Source organism: Vigna unguiculata, chromosome 11 (assembly GCF_004118075.2).
Source record: "Vigna unguiculata cultivar IT97K-499-35 chromosome 11, ASM411807v1, whole genome shotgun sequence".
NCBI classification, from domain to species: domain Eukaryota; kingdom Viridiplantae; phylum Streptophyta; class Magnoliopsida; order Fabales; family Fabaceae; genus Vigna; species Vigna unguiculata.
In genome coordinates, this window is record NC_040289.1 from 541,834 (window position 1) to 558,583 (window position 16,750).

The 16,750-nt window shown below is 31.7% G+C and overlaps 2 protein-coding genes across 5 annotated transcripts; both read right to left on the minus strand.

The window, feature by feature from the left end:
* Positions 1–6,758: 6,758 nt before the first annotated feature.
* Positions 6,759–7,781, minus strand: LOC114170599. 4 transcript variants are annotated; one of them, XM_028056108.1, is made up of 3 exons: positions 7,642–7,781; positions 7,093–7,311; positions 6,759–6,995 (listed from the first exon to the last, which is right to left on the minus strand). In XM_028056108.1, exons 1-3 carry the CDS (start codon positions 7,696–7,698, stop codon positions 6,855–6,857), a joined length of 417 nt encoding a protein of 138 aa, XP_027911909.1. In that variant the 5' UTR covers positions 7,699–7,781; the 3' UTR covers positions 6,759–6,854. The 4 variants fall into 4 exon arrangements, with proteins under 4 accessions (XP_027911909.1, XP_027911910.1, XP_027911913.1 ...); XM_028056109.1 differs by having other exon boundaries at positions 6,789–6,983; positions 7,642–7,780; XM_028056112.1 differs by having other exon boundaries at positions 6,844–7,008.
* Positions 7,782–9,046: 1,265 nt separating this feature from the next.
* LOC114170109 (cellulose synthase A catalytic subunit 3 [UDP-forming]-like) lies at positions 9,047–16,084 on the minus strand. Its single transcript, XM_028055597.1, has 15 exons — positions 15,725–16,084; positions 15,010–15,193; positions 14,720–14,915; positions 14,042–14,262; positions 13,661–13,775; positions 13,359–13,536; positions 12,962–13,228; positions 12,504–12,849; positions 12,244–12,381; positions 11,892–12,017; positions 11,598–11,810; positions 11,218–11,482; positions 10,905–11,107; positions 10,394–10,744; positions 9,047–9,894 (listed from the first exon to the last, which is right to left on the minus strand). The coding sequence occupies exons 2-15, from the start codon at positions 15,031–15,033 to the stop codon at positions 9,310–9,312; spliced, it is 3,228 nt and encodes a 1,075-aa protein (XP_027911398.1). The 5' UTR covers positions 15,034–15,193; positions 15,725–16,084; the 3' UTR covers positions 9,047–9,309.
* Between the last annotated feature and the right edge of the window lie 666 nt (positions 16,085–16,750).

Below are 16,750 nucleotides of genomic sequence, written 5' to 3' on the forward strand. Positions count from 1 at the left end.
AATAAAATTTATAAGTATTTCCTAAAAAAAAATTAAAACAAAATTAGTAGAAAATATGAGTTTTTTCAGTAATAAAATTTGATAATTAGTATGTTATGTATTTACACTAACTAACTTTGTTTTGTGTGTTTGATTGTGGTTTATCTTGTATGTTATATATGAGCAAAAGATAATACAGGTAGAAGGTTGAAAAAACAATTAATGGTTGGGTAGACTATAGTTCTTAAATAGGTATATATTTTTGCATTGTATAAATCCTTCAATTGTTTAAAGATTTTATAATTTTAAAAAATTTATCATTATATTTATGAAGGACTAAATACAAATTATATGCTTAAGAAATTGTTTATTACTTAATGAATAACTTATAATAATTCACTTAGTAGTGTACAATTACTAAAATTGCTTAATACATGTCTATAATTCTGCCAAAAATTTGGTAGATCCAACTTGTCAGTATGTTTTGTTTACCTGCCAACTCACTTTTTTAAATAAAAATTAATTTTAAAAAATTATATTTCTTAGTAAAAAGAAAAATCATATAATAATAATGTTATAACTTAAATCATTAATATTTATTATATTTAAGTTTTAGTTATTAATTATAATAAAGTAACTCAACATATAAAAGTAAAATTATTTTAATTTATTTTATTGAAAACATTAATTAATCAATTAAAACTTAAAAAATTGTGTGTCTTTCATCTCCCATTTCACCTTGTTTTTGTTATTTTGTGTGTGGATGCAAATTTGTTTGTATTCATTTCTTCCAAAGAGGATCTCATTCACCATTAAATATTGTCTGTGGATGAATATGGTTGGTGGGATACAAAATTTAATGCAAGAGATCTTTTACGAAGGAAAAAGAAAAAAGAGAAATTATTTAAGGTTTGAAAATGGTGATAACTCCTCAAAAGGGGACAAACAAAAGAGTTGTGTTTGACTTTAGGGCAAACAAGAAAAAATTGCATAACACATTTTTCAACTATAAAGATAAGGATAACACATTTTCGTGAGTGCTCTTACACAATGTTTTCACCAAAATCTATTAATTGCTTTCACAAATCTTCTTCACTATTAAAGAACTTAGTTAAGTTATTTTACATTTATATAGTTTAAGTATGAAGAATTTCATTTTTTTAACTATTAATTATAATTTTTAACTTAATAATAACACTACTAATAACACTACAAATTTTGTTGTTGAAAAAAAAATTGTAAGAAATTACTACCAATTTTCTTGCAAAATATTTTGTATGAAACACTTTTCGCAATAAATTTTGTAAAAAATATTTGCAAATTTTATAATTTCGTAAAAAATATTATCCAATAAAGAATTACCTATCACTTAAAATTCTTACAAAAAAGACAGAAAAAAAAATTCTTACAAATTTTCTTAACAAATTTACAAGAAAAATATCATGTAATATAAAAAGATCTAATAACGTAAGTGTTTGATCTAATATCAAAATCAAACTTTACCAAATTTACTTATTAAAAAATAATTGTTGAAGACAATATTGTTACTAATGAGATCATTTAAAAAAAAATAGTTAACTTCTTTTTAGTATAAAATTTTATTTATATGTATTTTTCAAAAGTATTTTATTATATATATATATAATATTTATTAAAAAATTGTTTTTTAATGTACTGTAAAAGTTGAATACAAAGTTGTACTCTTTAGTTTTTATTTATTTTTTCAAAAGAATTTTTTTTACATAAAAAAAAGCCCTCAAATCATTTACATTTGTCTTACAGTTTTAAAACCAAAATAAAATAAAAATGAAAAATCTCTATTTTATATTTTCTATTTAATTTTTTTTAATCAGAAACTCTTAACTTTCATGCATAAAACTTAAAATCTTTTGTCAATAGACCGACCCTATTATTATATTTTTCTATTAAATTTGCTTTTTCCTTCATACTTCTAAATCTTATTCTCGTATCTCTATTGTCTAAAAGTTAATTTTTATTATTAAAAATTATTTCATAAAATAATTTTAAAACTGTAACACACCCATCATATATCAACATAAAATCTCAAGCCATGAATGATTATTTATTATTGAAATTATTGTATGAATTGTTTCTGAAAGAATCAACTGCAAACAAAAACTGTAGAATTTTTCTGAGTTAGACTTCTATAAAAAAAAATTAGTACAAACGAAGATTTTCATGACAAAATCTTTTTAAGTAAATCTATTTATTTATTTCAATTACTTGAGACCCAAAAAAAAAAATTAAGTCTTTTATTTCTGAAATATAATTGGATTGTACTTCTACCTTTTAAAACTCTTGATCATTGTAAAAAAAGTGATCTTTGTTATTTAGTTTCAATCCTTTCAACACATCTTCTTCTTTTTTTCTTCTTTCAGTTATTATTATACTTTGTTGTGTTTAAATATATATCTTCAAAAGGTTTAAAAGGGACTAAGTAAATGATACTCATATGAAAGCATATAAATGCAAAATTAATGAGATAAATCATAATAAAGATTAAAACTTTATAGAACCAATTGATAAAGTTTTTTTATACAAAATACAAATCAAGAAAAAGAAAACACTTAAACCTAATTTGAAAGTGAAAGATGAGTTTTTTTTTTTTTTTTTTCTTTTCAATTTCAAAGGTTTAAATATATACATACATATATGTAAGTGCATTTAACCACACATTTCTCCATCACAAGATGAACTCATTCACTCACACAAATATATGAACTTTTTTAGGGCACCTTTTTACATATTGAAATTAATATAAAGTTTATAATATTTGATTGGAACATGTGGCTCTAAGCTCACCACAATAGAAACACCACTAAAATAGCAATAACTAGTTGTGTGATTTTTATCTTTTGTGGATTTTCTTGGTTTGTGTCACGGTTTGGCCAAGAAAAAGAAAAGATAAGGCATTACATGAATTAGGGTTTTATATCTAATTTTGAAGAACACCATTTGTTGAACCAAGAAAAGTAAAAAAATAAAATAAATAAAATAAAATAAATCACAAGACATAGGTAGACAGCTGTTTAGGGTTGTTTTGTTTCTCTTCAACTTGATTAAAGATAGGATAATTCTACGTGTAAAGAAAAATATGCACTTAATTTTATTTTATTTTTAATTTTGTATTAAAAGATAAAGAAAAGACAAGTAGAAGATATCATTCACTAAAATTGGGTGTTGGTGGCATCAACATGTACATGCACTACCATTATAGGCATAAGAATTTATCTACACACACTTTCGTCATTAAAAATGGTATTTGAGCTAATATAGATATCCACAAACACATGTACATTAGATTATACCTCAATTAGGTTTAAGCGTCTGTTTGCATTGGTTTTTAAATTGTTTAATTAGTCCGATGATACCCACTTTTATTTAAATATGTCAGTTTAGTATCTGTTTTTAAAAATGTGTTAATTAACTCTCAATCTTTGAAAATATACCTCAATTAGGTCTATTTTAGAAAAAAATTATTAATATTGTTAACGATATTGATATTTAAAGTGACTTACAAAATGAAGTATTGATATTTATATTAAAATTTAATAGTAAAAGTCATGAATAAAGTTAACGACGTTAATAATTTTTGTCTGAAAGGAACTTAATTGAGTCACTTTTTCAAAAGTTAGGATTCAATTAACACCTTTTTAAAAGTGGGTACCAAACTGGTACATCTGAATGAAAGTGGATATCACACAACTAATTAAACCTTTTTAAATCTAACATCAAAGATTTTTTTTTTTTAAGTAAACTTCATTGGTGTTTAAAAAAAGCCAACTTTTTTTTTTTGTTTTTCCTTCATGCAACAATTATTACTAAATACACCTCCTACTAATTACATGTTGGATTTTTCTGCTGTCTTACCATTGGTGGACTTTTGTGTTGGCTTTTTATTTAACCTTCAAAATATATTCATTACACTGGTTTTAATATTTTAAAATATATTAAGAAAATTATAATATACTATGTAATTTTAGTATTCAGAGGATAACACTAAAATTCAATAAAATATTTAGGTTTTTATCATCATCGATATTGTTGTACCTTCATTGTGTATTGACTATGTGAAAAAAAAAAAGAAAAAAAAAAGAGGTAGAGTTTGTTTTGGAAAAAAAAAAAAAGAAACCCATTCTAGAAAATTCATTTGGAAGCTACCATTTATTTTGTGAAAAAATTATTTCAAAAATATGTTTTGAAAGTTATTTCACGGATGCTGAAAAACTTGTTTCAGAAAGTTCTATCCAGAAAGCTCGTTCTTGTTTCATAGACCCTCTTTCAAAAATCCTGTATGAAAATTTCAAAAAAATATTTTTGAAACATTTTTGGAAAAAAATAATCCAAAAATCACTTTTATGAAAAGTAAAATGATTATTTTAAAAATGATAAGAGTACATTTAGAAATTATGGGGTACAGTAAAAAAAAAAGAAAAACTCTTGTTAATCATCAATAATCAAAAAATGTCCTCAATTCAGATGGGGACGCTTCTCCATGCATCTCCAAGGCTTCTTCTGTATCCCCAAAATTTACTATTATACCCTTCATTAATATACAGGTGAAAAGTGGGTAAGTGGGTAAAACGCAATAAATTTCATTTACTCCGTGCCAACTCCTCTGCATCCTGTTCATACTATTTCTTCTCCTGTTTCTTCTCTGTCTCATTACCTCATTACTGTGCATTCATTAAAATTTGAAATATTTGTGAAACGGAATACGAATTCCGTTTCAGACAAATGTGAAACGGATTCTGTAATCCGTTTTACAAAATTTTCATTTTTTTTTGTGAAACGGATTACAGAATCCGTTTCACATTTTTCTGAAACGGAATTCGTAATCCGTTTCACGAAAAATTTTAAATATTTGTGAAACGAAATACGAATTCCATTTCATAAAAATGTGATGATTCTGTAATCCGTTTCATAAAAAAAATTTATTTTTTTTTGAAACCAAAGATGCTCTCAACCTGAATATTATATGTGACAACCAATTTTGAATAGCTAAAAACACCGTTGTTCCAGAATAATTTTGTCAACTTGTACGACTTGCATGTTGGAAGGCACCGTTTCTAATTAATGAAGAAATATCATTTGTTTGTTGAGATTATTAATTAAAAGTTAACGGGGAGAGAATGTACACTCCTTTTCCTCCCTGTTCATATTTCCTTCATCCTCACCTACAAAAAAAAAAAAAAAAAACCCTTCAAAGATGATGAACCCAAATACCCAATTTTTTATCCTGAAACCCCTCTATTTTCGCATCACCAATTCCTACATCATCATCTTCTACCTCCTTGCCCAAATCACTTTCTCTCAAGTCGACCCTAAATTCACTGCATGTGCACCCAAAACCTGCCCCAACAACAACCAATCTATAAGTTTTCCCTTTTACATCCAAGGAACGCAACAACCTTACTGTGGGAGCCCTGGTTTTGAAATCTCGTGTGCCGCAAATGGCTCCCCTACCCTCAATCTCTCTCACACCCAATACCTCATTTGTTTCGGTGAAAAAGCAAAAAAAAACACCAAAACAGATTCCAAGTTCCGTTTCAGCTTTTTGCGAAACTGATTTCACAATCCGTTTCGGTAAAAAAAAAAAAAGCCAAAACGGAGAAGAGCGAAAGATGGGGCCTGCAAAGTTGCGCAAAAGAAAGGAAAAAGGAGAAAAGGAGCCTGCGGAAGCTCTGTGGGAGAATGGGAGAAGAAAAGAATGTGGGAGAAGAGGGATGAAAAGTGTGTGGAGGCGGTGGGAGAAGAGACGCGCAGCACAACATCTAGCACAACACCTAGGTCAAAGATTCTTCTGGGGTGAATGGAATCTGATTCTTAGTGTTTTATTGGAGTGTGTTTTGGGAGTGCAAGGTGAGGGTGTATGATTTTGGGGAGCAGATGTGGTAAAAGAGATAATAACTCTTAATTTTTACCATGAACAAACATGGAAAAAAATTTGGTTTTAAGGTTGGAGAAGCCTAAGAGATAATAACTCTTAATTTTTACCATAAACAAACATGGAAAAAAATTTGGTTTTAAGGTTGGAAAAGCCCCCTTCAGATCGTAGGAATGCAAGTGCAAATGGGCTATTGAATAAGCCCAAAATTTGCAAGGAATTTTGCTTTTTTTTTTATTTCCATTTCAAACGAACGAAAACTTATTTTAATTGATATTAATGAAATTAAATAGTATTAACTTAATTTCTAAACGTAATGTTAGTTATTTTCGTTCGTATTTTATTGTCCTGTGATGAATTATTTTTTTTTTCTAATCTTAGAAGTTAAAAAAATGTGCTTCACATCTTCTCCTCATTCTCAAACCCTAAAAAAAAACGGAACTTTTACACTAATGAATGAATTCTACCTTTACTTTAACCTAAAGCAATTAAAAGAGACAAAAAAGAGAAATTTCCACACTCTGCTCAATCTTCCACTGTTTGAGAAAGAGCTTTTGCAATTTTGTGGAACACGAGATATTGTAATTCGTCAAATAATAATTAAATTAATGATTAAAGAAAAAAAATAACTTTTTTATATATATAATGATTAGTGCTAATATGTTAACTTTTTCGTAAAAAATAATTACCTTTACGATTTATCCCTTCCTTTTCTTTTACAAGTAACTTTGCTAAATTGGCATAGAAGAATAATAACGTAGACCCTTTTGTTTGTTTTTTTCTGAAATATTTTAATTTTAAGCATAAATCTAATATAAAAAAATTAGAAATGTAGTGATGTTGTAGTAAAGAATAAAATGGAAAGTGGAAATAGAAAAATAAAAACTAGTTTGACTTTGCATTTCACAAAAGGAACAATAAATGTACATTAAAATTGAAAAACATTGGCACAAATCTTTATAATATATTAATTTGTTTGTTCTTTATTGTTGTGTCTTCTTCTCACACATTTCTTCACAAGCTGTTTGAAACCTATCTTTGGGCTCTTTGGGCTTTTACTCATTGCACTCCTCTTTGTTAACCACTCTTCCTCCACCTGCAAACAAAGCTTTCACACAACACTTTAAACCCTATAATTAGGTTACAACTATAATAATCTGCTACATCTTCATCATTATTACACCCAGATCAGACGGTGGAGATACCTTCAGCAGTCGATCCTCCACCAGATTCAGCCTCTCTATCACCGTTCCTTTCGCTTCCGTCTCCATCATCACGCTCTCCATCGGACGGCACTGCTTCTCCAAGCTCCTCGGGGAGAAATCGACGGACGACACGCGTCCATCACTTCCGCTTGTTGGTGTGGATGCACACGAGCTCTTTGGTGATCGATTGCACCCTCTAATTTCCTCCAATTGCCTCAACTGAAAGTGTTTTTCTTTTCTTTTATTTTTAGAACATAAAAAAATTTTCCTTTAAAAAACCTCTTAAAAATTTTACTCCGATACAAAAATCTTACAAAAAACATAATTTATTTTTATTAAATCATGATTACTACTCTAATAATAATCTAAAATCATGTTTAAAATAGTAGAAAAAGGTAATTGATAATACAATTAAAATATGAAGAACTTAAATTACAACGATTTAAAAATATTGGTTATAGTTTTCAAAGAAAAATTGTATAACCTAATTAATTAATTAATTAAACTATATTAAGCTAAATAAGCAAAATAAATTCACTAGAAACTTACCAAATTATCCAAACGATCAATCCTTGAGAGAATTGGTTCCTGAATTGTGGAAGCCATTTTCGTGTTCTTCCCTTCAAATTTATGAATGTCTTCTTCTTCTTCAAGTTATAACCTTTTTTTTTTTCAGTTTCAATTTTCATGGTTCTTTCATTCATATAAATAAGGAAGAAGGAAGAGTGAAAATATGCGATCATGATTCTGTGGTGCCACGCGTTCAGCTCTTACTGTGGACTGCCACCTCCTACTCGCATCTTCTGCCACGTGTAAAAATGACGTGTTACCGTTTAAGACGGTTTTCATGATCAGAATTACACTGTATCCATTGGCTTAACATCACGCACTCCAAGGACACGTGGAAGACGCGCATGTCATGCATGAAATCACGAAGGACACGTGTCCATTCACGTGAAGATGTTCCTCTGCCTCGTGATCAATGCTTCTCGAAGATCGCATATATCTATCCGTTTATCCATTCAGAGCTTAATTTGTTTTATCTATTCTAAAGAAAACATCAATATTTTATTTATTACGATTAAATATGGTCTCCGAGTAAAAATTAAAATTTGTTTTTTTCTAAAATTTTAATTAATTTAATTTTTTTTGTAAATATATAGATTTAATATTTTTAACTAAATTTTATTAAATTTATTTAATATTTTAAATATATTTTATTGTAATATTTTAATTTATTTATATAATTTGACACATATTTATTTTAATATTAATTTAAAAACGTGATATCAAATAAATTTTATAAAAAATAGTTTAAAAGATTAAATTGATACATATAAAAAACTAAATTAATTCAAAATTTAAAAAAAAAACTAATTTTAATTTTCACTAAAATTGAAAATCAAAATTATATTTAACCTTATAAAAAACTATTCTTTTAAGTTTATTATTCACTTTTTTTATAATTTTTCGGATTCATCTATATCTTATTCACTTATTCAACTGATTTTCATTTTTTAAATTAAAATTAAAATTTTACTAAATCATTTATTTATTTGGTAATATTTTGTAGCTTATTATCTTTTAAATTTAAACTAAATTTTTTATTAAACACTATTTATATTTTGATTATTGTTTGTTTTGTTTTGTATTTTTATTCAGATTTTTTCCTTTTATAATTTACCTACTTGTATTATTTTAAAAATTTTAACCTATATTTACATTTCTATTTTATGTGCTTATAATTTTGTAACTAAAACAATTAAATATTTTCTGATAATTTTATGAATTATTCATTATTTTCAAATATCTTTAATAACTCATTTTATTGTTTATAAATCAAATTAACTGAAATTAAAAAATTACAATAACAAAAATATTTTAACAATAAGTACACTGTTACATTATGTCTGTATTTACATTAGTATATATATTATAAGAATTATCAGAATTATTAGAATAGCCAAGTAGTGAGTTTCTGATCACAAAAACACTGATTGAGAAAGATGTGTATACAGACAAAACTGGAAGGCACGTTTGAGAAACAAAACAATGCCACAAAGTTGAAGATCTAATACTATGCTGTTTTCTTATGTGTCTTCTTCTATGAACTGCACATAACATAAAAGACAGAACAAACATAAATGGTTACTACAAACAATAGCTATAATTACAAAACCCAGAACACAACACAGAGACATACTTGTCTTTTTTGGTCTAGCAGTTAATACCACACTCTTCAACATCAGGGCCAGTGACCCTTGTGGTGAAAGGATCAATTCTGACCCACAACAGAGAGAAAATGGATGCAAGAAGAATGGACCACACCACCACAATGGTTGGTGTTCTGTTCTGGCGCCCCATGAGACCTTTGAGGAAAGGGTAGAGATGGATGATGACCCAGAATGCAAAGAAAAGCTTCCCAAAGAGGGGTCCCCAAGATTGGTACCCACTGTTGATGGCGTAGGAGATACCAGCAACAACTCCTACCATGTTTATTATGAGAAGGGTTGTGGGAGGGATCAGAAGGGTGGTCCATTTGAACAAGTAGAGCTCAGCAAAATCTCCATCTTCATCTGAGGCCTTGGAGGTCACAGTGAAGTTGGTGTCAATTCCAGCAAGCACTTTCAGAAGGCCCTGGAAGACAGCGAAGAGATGCGCCGACACGCCGCCGATCACCCAGAACTGTTCGTTCCTCCACCACTCGTCGATTCCTACGCCGCTCCACCGCATCTCCAGGATACCGGTGGCAAAGATGGAAAGAAAGAGAGAGATGAACCATATGCTTGCAAGGTTACTGATCTGCAAGCACAGCAATAAGTTGAGTTAGAATATTACAATGGTGCATGATGGTGTGCTTTGCCAAGAGTCCAAATTTTCTACTGAGTTTTTTAGTTGTCCTCTATTGACCATCAACAATACATTGATGTTGGTATTTAAGAATCTTTTTAATGTATTGGTGTACTTTGAAATCAGTGTATTTTGAAAGCACAACAGAGATACAGAAAAACCTAGCAGAGAATTCAAATCCAAAAACAAGCATGTTCCATTTCAGATGAAGTAACCTAAACAATGATAAATCATCAAGAGTCAAATGTGAAACCATCTATGGATGTTCTTCATCGTTAATTTGGCTAATCATTCTCAAAATCCTAAATGGAAGTGTGTCAGCACATCCTAAATTGTCTTGTCATTCTTCCATGAACCACAAAACATCGTTTTTGTGTACAACATCATGGTTTATTCATCACACACGACAAATGATTTGTTCAATTCTAAGTTGTATGAAGAAATTACAAACCTGAGGAATGATGAACTTGTTGGTGAGGAGACAGACAGCAGGCAAGATACAATAAATGAGAAGGGGAATGGCTGTGACTGGATAGATTGTGGTGTTCACATAAGCAAACCTTTCAAGCCACTTTAGCCTTCCACCATAACCATACCAGATGGGACAATGTCTGCTGAAGAGAATTTCCACAGAACCTAAAGCCCATCGAAGCACTTGGTTTAGACGGTCGGAAAGATTGATGGGAGCCGAACCTTTAAACGCCGGCCGCTTAGGCATGCAGTAGATTGACCGCCAACCACGGGCATGCATCTTGAATCCGGTGAGAATATCTTCTGTGACAGAACCATAGATCCATCCTATCTGTGGAACAGAACACAAACAGTGAATGATCTTTCAAGATAACTATATGTTTAACCCTAGTTTATAGTTCATTTGTTAGAAATAGTGTGCTAAGTTGATAAGATCAGAGTGCAACTTAGGAACAAAAGAAAGTTGAAAATCAGAGAACATTGAGACCAACCTCCGATCCCCATTCTGATTTATCCTCATAACCACAGCTGATAACATGAATAGCCTCCTTAAGCAGAGTTTCTGGAGTAGCAGACTGAGGAACACCACCATTCTCCATAAGAGTGGAGGCTACAAAAACTGCAGACTGACCAAACCTTTTCTCAAGGCTCATTTGTGACATAAGTAGTGATTTCTCATCATCAAATCCAGTACCTGAAAACATGAGTCAGAAGTAAAGGTCTGATTAATAGGAAGAGTTGTTTTAAAAGAGTATGAAAATTGCACACATTTCATGAAGTAAATGCAACTTCAAGAGTTTCTACCTTCTACTCCTTCTTCTATATCCTCTAGACTGAAAATAGGTACAGTTGGGTCAACATTCTTGCTAGATTTTTTCTTGTCTGATCCTTTCTTACTAGATTTTGAACTCTTCTTCCGATTTCCACCACAAAGTGATGATAACAACCCAGGCTTTTTATGCTTGGGTTTAAGAGGAGGTTCATAACCATACAAAGCTGTCCTATTGAAGACACATCCAGTACCAACATAAACAGGACCCTGAATGCCATCCAAGCCTCTCAAGTTTATCTGTTCCGGAACAAAAAAGTATAACAAAGAGATTAAATCTCATATAGTCCACGAGAATAAAAAAAAAGTAGCAGAAATCAACACAAATCAGATGAACATGGCATGAGGTACTTACATCAAAGAACACTGTATTACGATTGGCATAACGATCGTTTCTATCAATACCATCAAACCTCTGTGGAAACTGGACATAGCATACATGTTTACCGAGGTTGGGATCCATCATAAAGCACATAGCTTCCCTCAAGGCCTTGCTGTTGTTTATGTAGTGATCACAATCAAGATTCAATAAGAAAGGTCCATTGGTAAGAACTGCAGATACTCTTACCTGCAAGTTATACAAATCACCACCAGTGAGATGACTATTTATAGTTATCTTTCACATTTTATACTGTAAAATGGTGCTCACAAGTGCATTCATGGCACCAGCTTTCTTGTGATGCTGGAAACCTGGGCGCTTTTCACGAGACACATAGACTAAACGGGGAAGTTCATTGCCCTCAGTGTCAAGTCCTCCACTTTGGCCCAAGAAAACCTGCAGATATAAAATGTGATATTATTTTAGTGAATGACATTCTAGCAATTACGCAACACTCCAACCAAGACTTAACAACATCTTCACAGCGTAAGACTTGCTCAAATGTAATTAGTAATAGAAATTTAGAAAATTACGTGTGTATTAAGTAAAACATCGATAAATGACTCCAACGATTATAGATGAACAGCTTCTAAAATGTCATCATCAAAAGTATTCAACCAACCTGGATCATTCCTGGATGGTCTCTGGTGTTATTTCCAGGCCATGGTGTACCATCTTGCATCACCCATCCTTCTTCGGGAATTTTCTGTGCCTTTGCAACAAGTCCATTGATACGAACTTTAAATTCCTCATATTCTCTCTGTGAAACATAAATGAAAGGTAAAATTAAAAGATACCAATGTGAAATACAAAACTCATGCAAATAGCCCAAATGCATATCAAACAGCAGAGTAATGCACTTGTATGTCAATATCTTCTTACCTTCATTGCTCTACGATCCTTGACAAATGATGGATGAACCTTATCTTTCAAGTAGTCAATCTTCTGTGCAAAGTACCACTCGGGTGCACGGGGTTCGATGCTATACTTCTTGGAAAAGGGAACCCATTTCCTCGCGAATTCGGATGTCTCGGCAAGGGCTTCAAATGTCAACATAGCAGCACCATCATCAGACACATAGCAGGAGACCTTATCCACAGGGTAGTCAACAGCCAGAATAGATAGTACAGTATTGGCAGTGACAAGAGGAGGTTCTTTTAATGGATCAACAGTACTGACAAAAATGTCAACAGCAGCTAGTTGTGAAGGCTCTCCTTCCCTATCATACCTGCAACTCATAATATGAATTTGGTATTAAGAGAATAGAGATTGAAAAAGATAAACAGCATGCCGTATGCCACAATTTCTGGTTCAGAAGCACGGTAAAGTTCAAGAGTTACCTCAATGCAAGCCTATCAAGATATGTTTCACGGTTGACAGGAAGCCACTTGGGGAATTGATCCAATATCCAAGATATGGCAAACCAAATCTCACATATAACTGATACCAACCACAATGGATATGCATTCGGCACCGGATTCGTTATCCGATAATGCAAGAAAATGCAAAGGATAACCAGCCGCAGCATAATGACCATACGATACGGATTTATCCTAGACGAAGGGATTGAAACCTTCCTAGAAAGAGGCTGTCGAGCTTCATCGTTCCTGCATACGAAGAAGACTACACTCACACATGATACTTATCAAAAAAAAATACTTCATACATAGTATTTCACAACAGTGTTAATTATCAAACAGTAATGACTGCTACAAAATAGATATCTTAATTACTCACAACAAGGAATCATCCACAAGCACATCAGTAGTAGCATCAATATCTCCAGCTCCTCTCTCAGAAGCAGCTTGGCCGGTGCTCATCGGAACAACATTCTTCTCTTGCTTCATCTTCCAGCCATCAACTCTTTCCTTCCATGCAACATTACCCAAACCTGGATCCCCAGCCCGGACATTAGCTGCACAAGAATACATTCAAGTACCTCAAATCACAATCAGTTTGCTAGATAAAGAAAAGTAGCAATCATAATTTGATAAATCATAGATGAGAATGTGCATAGTGAGAAGGGGTGAGAAAGATACGAGATTGATTAATATCAGATGAATATGGAATATTATGGACACGTTTTCCTCCACCAACTGCAGGAGATGCCATTGAGAGCCTCTCAGGTGAGGCTGCAGACAACTCTCCAGATACCTGCAATCATAGATACACCAATTTTCATTCTGACTCCTGAAATTGAAGAATTTGAATTCTCTGCTGGTTTTTCTATACTGTTGTGCCTTCAAAATACATTGATGAACACCAATCTTGATGTTTTAAAATATATTTGAAAGGAAAAATTAAGGCATCAATATAGGTGTATTTTGTAGACAGCACCAAAAGATCCAGTAGAGAATCTGAACTCGAAATTGAAAGTAGAAGGTCGAGAAAACTAAAATGTCAAAAGCTAAGTGAAAGACCTCTTGTCCACTGGTCAACAGAGGAATATGGTTGTGAGAAACTTCCTTATCATAACTTGGAGCACCAACCTCCTCTCCCCGTGCATAAGTCAATTGCCAGCTTAACATGCGCTCTGAAATCTTCTGCTTTTGGTTTTGAGTGTCTGAATCGTAATTAAAGTCACTGGCACCATCAGTGGCAGCACCATCCTCTTCCGTGTCTCCAAGAATTGCAGGACTTCCTGGAATCATTCAAACAAGTAGTATGATCAATACAAACAACCAGAAAATATAAGTTCTTTAAATATGGCCGAAGATTAAAGATCAAAACAGAAGGTGTAAAAGTATAAAAAGAACAAGTAGTGTGCAAGAATAATACATACCTTGCAACTACAAAATCAAAGGGAAGGGAAAACAAAGTTCTCTATCTAGACATCACACACAAAGATAATCAAAGCCAATTACTGAGTATTCACAACATATGGAAAAGTTAACAACGTAACATGTAAAATCCTATAAACTATCTATTCACTCAGCAGATTTGGCTTGATGAAAATGGAAATACCCTCCTAGAGTTTACTATGGTTACATGCTTAGTCTACTCCAATTTAGCCAGTTTGTAACAGCTATAAAAGGTCTAATTCAGAAGTTGATTGAATAAATGTTCTTGAAGCAAAAGGGTCAACTAGCTTCATTTACCTTTGTGCCTCTTGTACCGGGTTTTGCACTGGGGACAAGACTGATTCCCATCCTTCCTTTCATACTCATAGCAAGGTCTGCATACAGGGAAAGCACAAACATCGCACGCAATGAATGGTTCACCATCCACATTCTTCCCAACACCATCACCACATATCTGACACACTTGGGCACTCAATGCTGTCACTGGCTTTGCCTGAACAATTGAAATGTCATAAAAAAAACATCATCAACAGAATCACAAAATATTGGAGGAAATCAAACAGAAAACTTCGTATATATATACTCACCCCAGCTTCGCCTTCAGACTCCATAGTTCCCTCTATACAACACTTCTCAAATGAAAATAAGGGACCAAAGGGTAGTATTTCAAGCCACACTCATCAATTCAACACTTTCAGATACCTGAGAAGATCGATTTGGAAGATTCATCTCTTCTGAAACAGCTCCCTTTGTTTTCTTAAGAAATTAAGCCTATAATCACAAAAATAAATTCTAGTTTTTAACAAGCATTCTCAACGGATGAAAGTTGATAAAAAAAGCTATAGAACTTCTTCTATCACAAATTGAAGTCATAATCACAAAAACAAAACTTAGTTTATGGAACGCGTTCTCAACAGTTGGCAAAACGAAAATAAAACACTTTTTGTCACAAATTGATATTATAATCACCAAACAAAATCTAGTTTTTATCAAGCATTCTGAGCAGTTTGCAAATAGGAGACAAAAGAACCTGTAACATCAAATTTTGTTTGGTGGATGAGAAAAGGCTGGGTGCAAGATGAAAAAAAAAACGGAAGGGTCAGATTCTAAACAATGAAATCTCTTTATGTACATGGCTGAGAAAACAAAGCACTTTCCTCATCACAGACAACGAAAAAGAACAAAAAAAAAAGTCATTTTTCCTTAAGATTCTCGCATGATCAACAGTGAACAACAGATATCCATATCCATTGCAGAAACAAACACCAAGTACTATAAACCACACATCCACACCAAACTCACCTAAAAAAACAATCTTTTGCACCACTTCCACTGAAAACAAACGGATCAAAGAGAATCTGAAAACCCCAGATGAATTTTCAGGCAATGAAGCCAAATCACACCAAATCTCCCAACTTTGTAGCTTCCCAGAGACAAAAGCAAACACCCCAGTTGAGCAAATCCCAACAAAATGATAAAAAGAGAGAAACCAGATCGAGAATTAAGTGGGAGCACAGAAAAAGGTGATGAAAACAATGGATAACTCCCTCTCCCTTTCTCTCTCCCAAGCGTTTGGTTTTGTCAATTGAGTGACAGTGTCTCTATGTGTGAATGAATATGTGTATAGCTGTAAATGAATAGAGAGAAAAGGAAAGGCTTAAACAGAGGAAAAAGACAACCACACTACAACTAGTATAGTACCACCGACACCTGGATCCTCAAATCATAGACACACAAACATTTATCCCAACATCAACATTCCACAAAAATCTTAATATTTGTAATTATGTACTTTCATCAAATAAAATATAACAGATCGTGGACGAGTGCAATAAAATAAATAGTTTCTTCTTTGATAGAAATAAAAATTAACATTAGAGTATAATGAGATGAACAGTAACAATTATTATATATTAATGTGATAAAGGAACCTTTCAATGGTTTTTTTTTTTAAAGCCTAGTTCTTCTGAGTACATATGGAAAACTGACACAGAAGGTTTTTTTTGTCAGAAAATGTTCTTTCTAATGTTAACAAAGATGACCAAGGGAATAGAAAAGGAAAATGTGTTGGCGTGTTTATTCTTATTTGGTTAGAAATTAAAAAATATAATTTTTTATGTTAATAAAATTATTGTGTATAATAAATTTAATAATTTTCCAAAAGCATATTAAACCTTAAACTAAATTAAAAGTTCGTTTTCCTTGAATTCTTTATTACTCTCACCGTTTGGTATGTCTTTTTCTCTCTTTTTTTCATTTTAATAATATTTTATATGATGAGAAATGATATATAGATGTAAAAATTTATATTAACTTGAACTTATTATT

Excerpts from the sequence above, each read along its gene's own strand:
- LOC114170599 (XM_028056108.1), bottom strand. The coding sequence starts at position 7,698 with ATGGCTTCCACAATTCAGGAACCAATTCTCTCAAGGATTGATCGTTTG. Across the intron at positions 7,312-7,641 it reads TTGATCGTTTGGATAATTTG|TTGAGGCAATTGGAGGAAAT; the intron begins GTAAGTTTCTAG and ends AAACACTTTCAG. Across the intron at positions 6,996-7,092 it reads TGGAGGATCGACTGCTGAAG|CTTTGTTTGCAGGTGGAGGA; the intron begins GTATCTCCACCG and ends GTTGTGTGAAAG.
- LOC114170109 (XM_028055597.1), bottom strand. The coding sequence starts at position 15,033 with ATGGAGTCTGAAGGCGAAGCTGGG. Across the intron at positions 14,263-14,719 it reads CCGGTACAAGAGGCACAAAG|GAAGTCCTGCAATTCTTGGA; the intron begins GTAAATGAAGCT and ends GAATGATTCCAG. Across the intron at positions 9,895-10,393 it reads ACAAGTTCATCATTCCTCAG|ATCAGTAACCTTGCAAGCAT; the intron begins GTTTGTAATTTC and ends CTGTGCTTGCAG.